General features: G+C 39.8%; 1 protein-coding gene across 4 annotated transcripts in view; it reads right to left on the bottom strand.

Annotated features, from left to right (window-relative positions):
• The window catches only part of Ap3s1 (adaptor related protein complex 3 subunit sigma 1), a 41,964-nt gene that overhangs the window by 21,198 nt on the left and 5,884 nt on the right, over positions 1-14,882 (bottom strand). For all 4 annotated transcript variants that reach the window (XM_036204285.1, XM_036204283.1, XM_036204284.1 and 1 more), the window contains exons 2-3: positions 8,912-9,003; positions 7,069-7,180 (exon numbers count right to left, since the gene is read on the bottom strand). In XM_036204285.1, the coding sequence (XP_036060178.1) occupies positions 7,069-7,180; positions 8,912-9,003 (204 nt within the window). The remainder of the gene's footprint in view (positions 1-7,068; positions 7,181-8,911; positions 9,004-14,882) is intronic.

Raw genomic sequence — 14,882 nt, 5'->3', positions numbered from 1 at the left:
TGAATAATACTCTTTTTAACACTTGAAATATCAAAATTACAAGTATATGCTTAGTAAGAGATATACTGGTGTTTCTTTATCCTCTACGAACATGCAAGCACAAATGGGTCTCTCAGCTCTTCTAGGGTTCTCATTTTCCACTTTTAATTGTTTTACATTAGAGTTGTGGTGAAAACAATCAAGAAAATCAGTTCTAAATAAGCTCTGAATAGCTGTTTGATGAAACTGAAGCAAAAATGATGAGCTCCTCAACTCCTCTTTGTTCACTCGACCACATTATCATGGCAGCTGGCTCACACATGTTCAGCACTCCCTCTTAAGCAATAAAACAACTGGTAACCAAGAGCAAAGACATGAACATGTTCAAGGCAACGACAGACTCACTACCTGTTAGGTAAATTACACAATTTGTCTTTTTTTAGTAACACAGCAAGTTGACCGGTAATATGCCAAAGGTCTTATATAAATAGCTCTAGCTTTTGTTTCCTTTAGAAATTTATTTTTATTTTGTATATTTTACTTTATTTTGTATTTGTGTGAGTGTGTATCTGTGCGGGTGCCTGAGGAGGCAAGAAGAGGGTGTTGGACCCCTTTGAGGTAGAGTTACAGGCAGGTGTGTGCCACTGAAGGTGGGTGCTAGGAACTGAACTGAGTCCTCTGCAAAAGTACCTTTTAACTACCAAGCTATCTCTCTAGCTCCTCTAAGTCTGCTTTTATAATAAGCAAAATGATATAACTCTCCTGAAATACTCTTTTCTGCACTTTATGCAAAATAAAACAAATTATTAGGGTGGAACATGGTTAGCACATGTAAGGATCTGGGTTCTCTCTCTCTCTCTCTCTCTCTCTCTCTCTCTCTCTCACTCACACACACACACACACACACACACACACACACACACACACAATTCAAATCCCATCACCACTAAAATTACTAATGTTTGAGCAATAAACCCAAAAACATTAGCAAAACTCGAGACATTTTCCTTTTGCAAAAGCACATGGCAGAATGGCTTCAGTTCCAACGTACAATTTCTTGTCCTCTGACAGCCCCTCTAACTCCCTTCCAAGACGCAACAGCTGTCCCGTAAATGGGCCAAACATGAAAACCTAAAGCATACAAGCAGAGTACTTCTTTACCTCTAAGCAAATTCACATCCATTTTAATCTTTCTTGATAAAACAGACTGAATCTTTCTTTTTCTTTCTTTCTTTTTTTTTTTTTTTGAGACAGGGTTTCTCTGTGTCGCTTTGCACCTTTCCTGAACTCGCTCTGTAGACCAGGCTGGCCTCGAACTCACAAAGATCAGCCTGTCTCTGCCTCCCGAGTGCTGGGATTAAAGGCATGCGCCACCACTCGGCTTAGACTGAATCTTAAAGGAGTTCTTCCTCTTGTTAACTCTAGAAACTCTAATGAATGGCTAGCTTAGGTAAATAAAAACCAGTACTTTAAATGTGGCGTGTGTTTGCCATTCTCTTCAGTCATGGACAGCAACAGAGAAACAGAAAGCACGGACAATTATTTTCTACAGAAATACAAAGTTTTAGAATAAAATTATAATTGTATATCAAATAAATTAGTAAGTGTAATAATGAACTCAGTTAGAATGCAATATATAGCCCTGGTCATTTCTTCTCTGTTACCAAGCCATATAAAACCAAAAACTGTCTTCTCTTTCTTTACTAGGAAAGTACGCAGGGAAGCAAAACCATGATTCTTCAGTGGTCCTCAGGGCTAAAAGGACAAACAACCAAGCATCCAAAGTCAGTTATTGCAAGCTTAAACTTTCTTTGAGTTCTCTGCTTAGAGCTTTAAATATTATTTGAAAATTATATTCAACTTTATCCTATAGGTTTATCTTAAAATTATCATTTTTTTCACCACCACCACCAATTAAGGGAGAAAGGAATGAGGGGAGAAGGGAGAAACAGACACACAGCAAATGCTTACCATGATTACTTTGTGGTTTCATGTAACTGATACCTGCCAAGACACTCAAAACTCAGTGCAAGAAATTACAGATTTGGGAGCTGGAGAGATAGATCAGTGGTTAAGAACACATAAGGTTCTTTCAGGAAACCTTAGTACAGTTCTCAGAATCCACATTGGGCAGCTCACAAGGGCCTGTGACTCCAGTTCCAGATATTCCAACACTCTTTTTGGCTTCCTTGGGTACTCATATGCACATGCACAGACACATACATAAAAATCAAATACATCTTAAAACAAACAAAAAAGAATTACAGACTTGTCAAGTATGGTGGTGCACACTTTTAATCCCAGCACCCATGAGGCAGAGGCAGGTAGATCTCTGTGAGCTTGCGGCCAGCTTGACCTACCTAATAAGTATGAGGCCAGCCAGGACTACATAATGAAAACCTGTCTTAAAACAAACAAACAAACAAACAAAAAACAGAATTACAGGTTTAAGAATAAAGTGATATACTAATAGCTCCACTATCATTTATTATTTTTACTTATTAACAGTTACAATACCAAAAGCTTTAGTCTTGCCACTTATATTTCTAAGATTGGTCATTCAGCAATTTCTCATTTAAAATCCAGGGATGCTTCCTTCCCGCAGATTTAAAAGCTGTAACTCAACTGAAAAAGAAATCTTTTTACATGCAGCTTTCCCCAGCTTACAATTTACGGATGCCACATCTCTGTTTGTGTACTATTCAGATAGAAGTCAAACAAACAAAAAATTCTGTGTATTTCCTCTTGATAATCTTGATCTGATACAATTACTTGTATCAATTACATTTAAATTTTTAAGAATTATTTACTAGTGTGTGTCCGGCCACCCGAGCCCACCCACATGGGAATATGGGGTTAGAGGACAACTTCATGGATGTGGTTCTTTCTGCTGTGGGTTCTGTCCAGCAAGCTTGTCCGCCAAATGCTTTTACCTGCTCTCTGGCCCACAACTACCTTTTTAAAGGTAGTTGGCTTTTCTTCTTCTTTCTTTAGCTTTTAGAGATGGTACTGCATATAAACTAAAAATATAAAAATCCTCAGTACATATAGAGGGCTTAATGACTCTCACAAATTAGCACATCAAGCAGAATTCAGATAAGAAAATGTCAATAGCATATAGTGATAGCTATATTTTATTTTCTATATAATTATTCTAATTAGCCTTTGGGCTTTATTGTCAATTATTTATGCTATATACTGTATATGGGCATTAAATTCATTCATTTATTCACACATCAAACAATTATTGCTTGAAGACCTACTATTCTTTATATGAGATAAATAAAAAATAATGCAATGCAATATATAGTTCTGTTAGACAAGCCAATTAAATAATATAACTTCTAGGCCCTCATAGAACTTTTATCCTATTAGCAGTAAATGATAATAAAGTATGTCAACCATATGCCATATAAAATGGTAACAGGCGCTACGGAAAAAAATATAGCAGATGGATGTTAGAAATGTAGAGGGGATTGTTAAAACGCATGGCTGGAGATTTCCATATTGAAAAGGAAGTATCCAGGTCAAAATCTGGAAGAATGATATGGAGCCAGCCAAGTGAGTATCAAATGAAAGGACACTCCAGGTACAGAAGTCAGCAAAACAAACTGTGAAGTAGAAGTTTGCCTGTGACATCAGCAAGAGGCTAAGCACATGAGAAGGGGACAGAAGGAAGATAAGCAATGGGGCAGGGTGGGTGTGAGAACACACAGGCTCCTGGGTACCTCTAACAAATGTGGCTTTTACTCTAGGAAAAGAGGAGGCTATGAGGAGTCTAGAATAAAGGTGTGAGATGCGGCATACTGCAATGGCTTCTGGCTGATGTACTTCGTAAAGACCGAAAACAGTGGAAGCAGGGGGACCAGCCAGGAAACTGCCACAATACAGGTAAGGGTGGTAGCTGTAACAGTGAAGAAGGTAGGTAGCAAGTGGTCAGGCAGAGACTGACTTCAGATGGAGGCAGGGCACAGAGAATGAGACCTTAGGACAAGAAAGTACTCGGGTTCTGACTACTGCACTGGAAGAGTGAAGCTGTTACTAACAATAACACAAACACTACAGGAAATACAGATTTCAGATCTACCTCAGATTGGAACACAGGGAGCTTGAGATCTTCACATAATACGTAAGTGGAGGCATCCAGCAGAAAACTGGGCTTCACAGTCAGTTATTCAAAGGAAAGATCTGGGCTAAAGATTAAATTTAGTACATTCAATACACAGACAGTATCTGGATCAAATCACCTTAGCAAAGGAAAAAAGCAACAAAAGAGAAGATACTCAAGACAGAACCCTCGGACATCATTATTAACAACTAGAGGTGGTGCGATGGAGAGGCCCCAATGAAGTAACTAAAGGTGTAGGACAAAAACCAGTGAAGAAAACTATCCTCAAAGTCCAGTAAAGAAAGTACTCATCAAGAGTGAAGAATCTGAATCAAGACTGCCAAGACCTTCGCAATTCAGCAACAACAGTGCAGGAGAGCAAAGGGGTTTCAGATATACTTTTGCTAACAAAATAGTTTGCTGTCAAAGGAGAGGAAGGCATGAAGTCCGTGACAGAGGGGTGAAGCTGAGAGAGCACAGTGCTGGCTGAGGGGCAATTAGAAGGGAGGATAAAATGATGCGAGGAGGGGTGCTGGAGCAAGAGGAAGTGAGTACTATACAAGGAGCACCAGGGGTGCAGCCCTTAGAGAACACACATAGACAGGCAGGTAGATGGCAAGAGCGTGCCAACGTTCTCTTCTGACTGCTTCTATCGTGGTAGTGCTCTAGGAAGTGAGGTCTAGCTAGTGACATTAGGGTGAAAAAAAATGGACGCAGAGATGAACTATGATCAGTGGACAGCGCTAAGGACTTCCTGAGATCAGTGACCTAAAGTGAGCAATAAATGTGATTGTACCTTTCCTCTACATACTTTCAAACATATGAGCACAGGCCAGGAATTAAGTGCATAGAAGGCTATGCACACTGTGACTACCCATGGAATCTAAACTGAATAAAGACAAGAGAGACCCAGGTATGTAGTTGGAGCTTTTCTGTGTCCTGGCCTGCTGGCAGTCGGGACAAATCTCTCCCACTCGCATCCCCCAAATAAACACACAGAGGCTTATATTAATTATAACTACATGGCCATGACTCAAGTTTTTAGCTAGCTAGCTCTATACCTTAAATTAGCCCATAACTATTCATCTATGTATCGCCACTTGTTCCATGGCTTTCTTTACCTGCAACCCATTACCTGTTGCTCCAAGGGTGGCTGGCTGGCGTCTCTCTCCACCTTCTTTCTGTCTCTCCCTTTGAATTTCCTGCCTGCCTCTAAGGTGCCTTGCCATAGGCCAAACAGCTTTATTTACCAACCAATCAGAGAAACACATATTTGCAGTGTCAGAAAGACATTCCCCATCACAGGTAGGATCAGCAAGAACGAAAAATATGTCAGATGTTAAAACCTGATGGACCTAGAGTAAGAGAAATAGAAACATGCAAAGATATGAAGGTGGCTGAGGAGAAACTGAGACTGAAATAATAGTCTGATTTGCAGTTTGTATAAAAAACAAGGTCTACGCATGAACAGAAAGCTAGGGCAGAAGGCAAACGCTGAAGGAGTGTAGTTCCAGGTTTGAAGACACGGGGCCATTGAATGCTGTACATGTGAGCACCAAAGTCCCCAAGAACTTTCACACATCAGTCTTGGACTATCTTTTCAAATCTGTCACACTGACAAACAGCCTTGGAAAAATAGTGTCTTCCTCCAGAGGAAAGGACAAGTTTACCTTTTCCCTTAAAGAGAATCTCATCCTCCCCAGAGCAGATATGATTTACCCATTATAAAGAATTTCAGCTCCCTAAGCCTGGGGTCTCCCCCCCACCATGTGATGAGCTATTGGGGTGCAGGCATCACCTAGCTTCTTCACAGCCAGTTCTGAGACTCTCACTAGTTCTGAGACTGAGAACTAATACAGGCAAATACTAGCATGGTTTGGGGTGTTTTGTGGATAATGCTTTTGCTGTCAGTAATTCGAGAAGTCTCTGTCTCCTCTTCTGCCGACATCCTTTAAACTAGGTTAACTTATCAGTTTGAGACTGGAGGAAAATCTCCAACACTTGACAGCTGTAGACAAAATCCTCAAGGCACGGGAGGTACAAAGAGATAAAATACCACTTAATGTGTAGGAGGAAGACTAGTCTGATAACAGAAGATGAAATCCAGATATGTTTTAAAAGAAAATGTGCTGGAAGACACAAATATAACATCTCTAGGCCGAACAATATGAAAAAGCAAACACACACACACACACACACACACACACACACACACACGCACGCACACGCACACGCACACAACCTGTTACTTATGAAGGTTGAAGGCAATAATGAAGAAGCAAGATTTAACTTCAAGAAATGAAGTAGTATGAACAGATGAGGTTCAACTCAACTGACCTTGAGTTCTATGGACATTACAAAAGCTTTTCAGGAGACCAGGAGAGTGAAGTCTTTAGGCTCAGATTTGGACATATACAGAAACATTCACAATCTTGGGCTCCTTGCAGTAACTCACAGGAACAGAAAAGGCATGATGAAATTAGTTGTAATAAGTCCTAATCAGACTGGTTTCTATATCCCTTGATATGGTTGGAACTGGATCATGAGGGCACTGTCTTTCGAGGTGAATTCATCTACTTACAAGTCCATAGCTAAACAGTCTAGCAGGAGGTGGAACCTAGCTGGAGACAGGGGCCACTGGAGGTGTCTTTGAAATGTCTCTCTTGTCCCTGGCCCTTTTGCTTCCCAGCTGCCATGAGGACAACAGCATTCCTCTGCCCTTCCACTATGCTACTGCTTTGCCATGGACTTAGATGCAATGGGATCAGCTGGCAGACTGAAACTTCCAGAACTATGAAGCAAAATAAATCTTTCCTTTAACATGATTTATGTCAGGCAATATGCCACAGCATACCTATATAATATCAACTATGGAACACTTCTTATCAAACAAAATATTTTCATCAAATTTTAATCTTAAGTTTATAAAAATATAATTAAAAAACTAATTAAAGGTAGTTAAGATGCAACTATTAACTTACTTGAATTAGATCTAAAATGCCAAGCTCACTTTCTGAGGAATCCACACAGAAGACAAAATATAGTGTTGCATAATGTCTATAAATCAGTTTGTTGTCAGATCCTCCAATTAATCTAAATGACAAAACAAAATAATTAAAATAGTGTAGGGAACAAAATACAGAACATTTCATTAGCTCAAGCAAATTTGCATTTGTTAAAACCTTTTATAAAACAAAAAGCAACAATGGCATAGCATTCAAGTAAACTTCAGAAGTTAAGTAAGTTAGGACAGCAATTGTCTTCAGAAATGTCAAGTAAAAGAAGCCAGTACTTAATTTTAGTTAGTTATTCATTAAAGTATTCACTGGGTAAGTACGGTGTGTCAGGCACTGATAGCAGAAAAGAGACAAGAAAGTTAACAGGCAGGGGAAGGTGTCACACAGAGAGAACCAAGGCAGGTCCTGACATACCCCTTCAGAATGGACACTGAGAAAGAAAGAAGGATTTAGACTGACATCTAATCATTAGGGTGGGCCACTGAAAAATGGAAAGAGGAGCACCTTGGAGTAAGGTAGCAATGGCTGAAAAGAGCCTTTTATCAAGACAATATGCACTTTCAAGGAGACAGGAGGCCAGTAGACAAGAATAGATTAGTAAACAATGAGGCTGAAGGAACAGGCAAAAACCAGATCATAGAGTATGTGCAAGTGCTTACAAGATATAACTTCATAGGTCACAGTAAAATACACAGCTTAAGACTGGTTATCAGCTAGAAAAAAAAAGATTATTTCTTAAGTTTTAGACAGATGCTTTCTAAAAACACTGTTCTCAAATCTAAATGTAAGAAGGCTGGGCTAATGAATATTCAATTCTTTCATCAAATACTTTTATTCATATTGATTAGAATTCGGCATTTTTAAAATAATTTAGGAATCATCTGAGGCATCTTATATATTTCCAAATACACTATAGCTGTATAATAGTTGAGTTTATAATATCAAACTCACCTTCTCAAGACCACTTCAACATCAACATAATTTAAAACTAGGCTACATACAATCAGAACTAAGAGAGCATTCACAACAATATAGGGTGTGGCATTTTTCTTATTCCATAAATATAACACTAAACTTACAAGCTCTATACTACTTCCTTATCCTGTAAGAGCAAAAATAAATAATTGGGGGGGGGGGGATGAAGGATTTCTTATTATGCTGTTACTTGTCTACAGAGGATTTAATTTCAAAGTCTGCATGTACACTCTAACGTTCTGAGATTGGTTATGACAGCAGTCACAACTGTTCCTTGAAGGGGTGAAATAAACACACCAGCAATTTCACTGTAGGTTGTCTTTTGTTTTGTTTTAAAGACTGTGCTTCTGAAAAATGTGTTATAAAGTAGACTGATTAATGCTCAGAGAAACTAAGGACTTCTGCAAAGCAAGTCCATAGTTGGGTTTGAAAATATAACTTCACTTTAAACAAGTCTAATACTGATACAAACTCTAGTATGAAGTCTTAGTTAGGGTTTCTATTGCTATGATGAAACACCATGACCAAAAAACCACCAGGGGAGTAAAGGGTTAACTTGGCTTCCATTTCCACATAGAAGTCCATCACTGAAGGAAGCAGGACAGGAACTCAAACAGGGCAGGATCCTGGAGGCAGGAGCTGATGCAGAGGCCATGGACAAGTGCTGCTTACTGGTTTGTTAGTCAGTAAGCAGTTAGTTATGCCTAACAGTGACAGCAATTAATTTACCTAATTTAATTAATTATGAGGAATTTTCATCATAAACTGGCTAGTAATATACACTTTCATCACACAATAGAAATTAGAAATACCCATGAAATGCTTTACTTACAATCCTCCTTCTAGGAAATTACAAACATTCTCATCTCGCTTAGACACCAAATGGAAAGTCTCCCTGATGATTTGCTGTTGCGTATCTTCACTCTGAGAAAGGATAATTCATATGCATTAGGATCAAGTTTACAGGTTTAACAGCATTTTAAGACATTTTGAAAATAAAAGATAGTCATTTTAATCTGGAAAAAAGGGGAGGGTCCTTGGAAATCAGATACAAATTACAAAAGCAAAACCCAACATAGTTTGATGAAAGAGAGGAAATCCATTATAGTTTACCACTACAATGAAAGTAACTTATTTGGGGCTGGCTGCTCTTCCAGAGGTCCTGAATTCAAATCCAGCAACCACATGGTGGTTCACAACCATCTATAATGGAATCTGGTGCCCTCTTCTGGCATGCAGGCATCCATGCAGGTAGAACACTATGTACATATTAAATACGAAAAATCTTAAGAAACAAAGAAACAAACTTATTTCTACCATCAAAAACAAGTGAGAACCAGAACACTCAGACACACCAGTGAAAGAGGAAAGCAGACATTGGCTAGCGCCGGAGACGGATGCTTCACAAATGCTAAACTAAGCCAGAAGTAACGTTAGATTAACTCATGGAGCTAAAGTTAAGAATATTTGAGTGCAGGGACAATAGAGAAGCTTGGTTTACAGATAAAATGAACCTTGATAGAATACAAATTGAGTCCATGTTATTCATCTTTATGTAAACATGACCCCAAACCAAGAATTGGTTCAGTAGATATTTTCTAAACTCAACCAAGCAATTCATATCCCAGTAAAAAAGAACTAACTTCCCAAGTCGTTAAAAATGTGAGCAAAATTATGAACAGAAACCTCACAAGGAAGGAAATATGATGGTCCATAAACAAATATAAAGGTGCTAAGCCCCATAGTAATTGGTGGCATCAGTTAAAGGAACAATGGCAACACTTTAGGAGCCACACTAACACAGGTATAAAATTCAAAAAAACTTCAAAGCAGAGAAACTCTTAGCCCACCAGTGCAAGGGTAAGCGGCACTAACATTTCACAAGTTTCATTAATCAACACTTTTACTCCTTATACTTTTCTGACTCCTACGAAACCAGTTATTTGAGGTTAAAAAAAAAAATCACACACAACTATCCAGCAATGGCATACATATAACAAACTCTTAACATGCACAATAGGAAAACACTTATAAAATGGCCTTTTAAGAAGCTGGAACATAGGGAAGCAGAGGCAGGAGGATCTCTGTGAGTTCGAGGCCAGCCTAGTCTACAGAGTAAGTTCCAGGACAGCCAGGGCTACACAGAGAAACCCTGTCTTGAAAAAACAAAACAAAACAAATGGATAAACTGTGATATATTCTTACCCTTAACCATTTACATTTCCAAATCATAATGTGAAAAGTAAAAGTGCCTTGATTCAATGTGTCACAACAGCAAGAGGCAGACTGGGGAGTCTACAATGCATGGCTTATTCTGTGGAAGTCTGGGGGCCACAAGTCTAAAATCAAGATCCCTGCAGTCATTTCTGGTGCACGGCTCTCCTCCTAGCCTGTGGATGAGCTCTTTCTTACTGGGTCCTGGTGTGGCAAAGAGGGCAGAAGCAAGCTCTTCAGCACCTCTTAGGAAGACACTACTCCCACCAGAGGGCTCACTCTCATGCCCTCATCTAAACTCAGTACTTCCCAAACTCCAGACACCATTGCGGCTGGAGCTCCAACATGGGAATCTGGGAGAGACACACTTCAATCCACAGCTGAAAAAGAAAGGGCAAGGGACGTAATGATACATAATCATTCCACTAGGATAAAATTCAAATCTAAGCAAAACTAAACACTGCTTAATAACACGTATATCGCAGGTAGTAGAAACAAAATATTGCCAGCAATAGTGGCACACGCCTGTAATCCAAGTATGTGGGAGGCTGAAGCAAGAGGGTTCCAATTTCAAGGTAACCTTGGACTACATGGAAAGTCAGATGATAGCCTGGCTACAGAGTGAGACTTTGTATAAAACATAATTAAACTATAAGAAAACCAAAAGCATGAGTAGCAAATACTGAAGGATTGGTTTCACAAAAATCATATTCTCTAATCACATTACAATTAGGTAGAAAAAAATCAACAGTTAAATGCAAATTATTTTAGTTTTCAATCAAACTTTTAATGGAAAGATCATAAGCCAACAGTCTCTCATCTCTGTACATAAAGACTGCAAGCTTCTGAATGGAGAGATGGGTCCTGGGTAAAAGACTCCTCTATGACACTGGAAGGCTGCACAGCTGCAGCTCCAACCTGAACGTATTCAAACTAGGGAAGTCAGCTCAGTGTGCCTGCATCCCTCCCCTGCTCTGGGAAACGTGGAAAAGTAGGACATGATCCCTTTTCCAACTCTAGCGAAATGAAACAGACATTCTTCTGCAGGTACTGGCAGATGAGATGAACCCATCCTGGCCCCCTGGGGCTCCTGAAAGTGGGGGGCGGGGAGTCCTAGGATCTCTCTTTGACCCAAGAGAAGTCTGTCATTCAGCATTTTAAGATCAATAAATTACAGCAATAAATAGCAAGGTAGGGTAAAGGGATTTCCTGGTAGAAAGTTTAAGCGATTGACACCCCCACTTCCTAGAGAGCATCCTAGGAAGAGAGTTTTGGGTATCCTTAGTTTCCACAACTCCCAACCACCTCCAGTTTATGATGTCACACTGAGACTTTGGTCAGATCCTTCTCCATCCCTCATTCCTAGCATCCACTTCACAGGTTCGGCAACGCTAACCCCATCATAGCTGAGTAAAAGGAGGACCTTGGTCACCGGGGCACAAAGGGCTGGAGAGCCTGTCTGCTCTCAAAATAGGCTCTTAAAAAAAATAATAAACCACCGATATGAATCCAAACCAGAGAGTAAGACCTAAAAGCTCTCTCTTTTCAGAGACAGTTCGTGTGAGAGAGAGAGAATGTGTGTGTGTGTGTTGTGTGTGTGTGTATGTTGTGTGTGTGTATGAAGTAACCAAATTTCGCAAAGTGGAAAGACATACACTTAATACACAAAAACCCCCTCCATAGCATGACCATCTTCCTAGTTTACTTTGGCCATACCTGTGGAGTTTGCTGGCCTGCGGCTTCTCCCCAACCCCACGTCAGCCACCGAGAACACTCACTGCTCTCTTCAGTCCCTGCCTCTGTCTTGAAACACCTTGTTCATTCCACTAGCTATCAGCACCTCTTAGGTCTCAGCTGAACACGAGGACTCTGGGCACCCTTCTTCTGACTCTCAGGAGAACACACACACACACTGTCCTTCCTGCCACCACGCTCTTGGTACCATTTCCACTCCTGCTACACACTGAAAACAACGCCCTTGAACCTCCTTCGTAGACCCCAATTCTAACAGCAGGGTCGGAGCTCTGTATCTGAAACACTCAGGAGAGACGTATACTGTGAAACAAGTCAAATTCAGAAATTAAGGATATCATGGAAATTGTAACACAAGAAATTTTCAAATTCAGGATATAAACTAGAAAAGAAAAAAAAAAAAAAAAAAAAAACAACTTCCGGAAAATGCCTTCACAAGAGATTGGAGGCATAGAAGAAAAGAGAACATTTTAAGAATTTACAGGGTTGGGGATTTAGCTCAGTGGTAGAGTGCTTGCCTAGCAAGCGCAAGGCCCTGGGTTCCATCCTCAGCTCAAAAAAAAAGAATTTACAACAGTCCAGAGGAATGAAGAATTACAGACTCAGAATAGAGAGGACTGGGATATAGGTAACTTGGTGACAGCCCTTGCTTAGTACACTCAAGGGCCCCAGGCTTAATCCCTGCATCAAAACAGAATACAAAGAAACCAAGAAGTGATCACAGTAGACAATGAAAGCTTCCAGAATGAAAGGCCTGAAGGGGCATCCCATGCTACGATGTGAACAGTCTCACGGCAAGAAGCTCTGAGCCCTTAGAAACAGGAGTCTCACATCCTGGTACATCAGTAAAACATCATACACACAAAGGGAGTAGCCAGACTTGCTGTAGACTTTTTGAAAACCAACCCTGGAAACAGAAAGGTGCACAGCATGCAATCATGGAAGAAGTACTTCTTGACCTGGAATTCTAAATCTCAATCAATGTACTTAGACTAGGACTTTAGAACAGCGAGGTCTCATAAAATCTACTTTTGTTACATTTTCCCCAAGAAGTCACTGGCTCCACCATGATAAGGCAACACATAAAGAATCAAGCAACTGAAGATCTAACTAACATAGACAACAGGCAAGAGGAATCCCTCAGATAATTAAAGTCCAAACATGACTGCCAGGCAACTGGTGCATACTGGTCCTAGTCAGAAGGTTCCAAAAGAGATTGCTTAATGAACAGGAAACTGACAGACACATGCTGGCAGAGACATAAATTAGAGACAAGTAAATTAAAAGAAGTTAGCTCAAAGGGAAAGCAATTATCTTCAAGGAAGATAAAATATCAGAAGGAAAACAACAACAAAATTTATGACATGGCTCAGTTGAAGACAGATTACATAAAAAAACTAATGTGAGCACTGAGGAGTGATGTAATCCGGTATGAAATAGCTTTGAGGGACTGAGATTCAGATGTTCTAAGTCAGAACTAAATAATTATTTCCAATAACAAAACCAAACAGATCATGAAATGTCTACAAATGAAAACTTCGACAAAACCACATTGTTTACACAATGCTGTGATAACCAGATAAAAGTATCGCCTTGGGAAAGGGGACATAGGAGAGGCTTTTTACTTTTGAGATTATAATTCGATTACAACATTTCTTCCTTCCCTTCCCTCCCTCCAAACCTTCCCATATACCTCTCCCAGCTCTGCTTCAAATTCAGTCTTTTTTAAACTGTTATTGCATGCACATAAGCATATGTATATACACACATATTTCTAAATATAACCTGTTCAGTTGGTATAATGAATGCTACCTGTATGTATATTTTCAGGGCTGACCATTTGCTACTGGACAACAAATTGGTGTGCTCTTCCCTATGGAAGGCTACCTTTCCTGTTACCAGTTTTCCTCCACTGCTTAGATTCTTTCTGTAAGGCTGAGACCTCCTGGGCGTTTCTCTACCCAGTTTGGCAGTTCACTGGTGTCATCCTTCAGTTCACATCCGCACAATCATGTTGGTGAGACTTTATGGCTGTAAGCTTCTGATGTTATTACGAAACACAATCTCACAGCAAACTCCCTGATCCCCTGGCTCTTACAATCTTTCTGAAATGTTCCCTGAACCTTAAGAATGGGAGTGTTTTGTAGATGTAGCCATTGGAACTGGGCTCCACAACTCTGCATTTTGAATGGTTGTGGTTTTCTGTAATGGTCACTGTTTGCTACAAAGAGAAGTTTTCTAGATAAAGACCACACTTACCTGTAGTTGCAAGGACAAATGTTTATAGACTGCTGCTAGAGATTATGCTGGTTTAGTAAATTAGTGGCTATACTCTCTTCCAATAACCATGAGTTCAGCAGAAATAAGCAGTTAGCTAGATTTCCAGTATCAGGCATGCTCTCCCTCCTGTTGAGTAGGATTTAATTAGTTTAGTTTAATTAGATAACTGTTGGCTACTATCAAGGTATGTGTACCACTATTAGACCCTTTGACGCAAGGTTTTTTACTGAACATGGAGCTTCCTGTGGTAACTCGAATGGCTGGCCAGCAAGTCCTAGAGATCTTCTTGGTTTGGGATATTTCTTTGGTGCTGGGATTGGAGGCACATAGAGGACATGGTTTTTACATAAATACTCAGGATCTGAAGCTAGGTTCTCATGCGTGCATGGCAACCATTATATCTACTGAGCTATCTCCACAGCCCTAATTTCTTAAATTACAGTAATTCCTATTCATTAACATATGTGGTAGTTATTTTTAAGCTTTTTTAGATTTATTTAGTTTTATGTGTATTAGTGTTATCACATTCAAGCAGTGCCTGGGGAGGCCAAAAGAGG

The sequence above is a fragment of the Onychomys torridus genome, chromosome 13, assembly GCF_903995425.1.
Source record: "Onychomys torridus chromosome 13, mOncTor1.1, whole genome shotgun sequence".
Classification (NCBI taxonomy): Eukaryota; Metazoa; Chordata; class Mammalia; order Rodentia; family Cricetidae; genus Onychomys; species Onychomys torridus.
The sequence above is the reverse complement of the archived record's forward strand: the minus strand, read 5'-3'. Positions and strand labels throughout refer to the sequence as shown.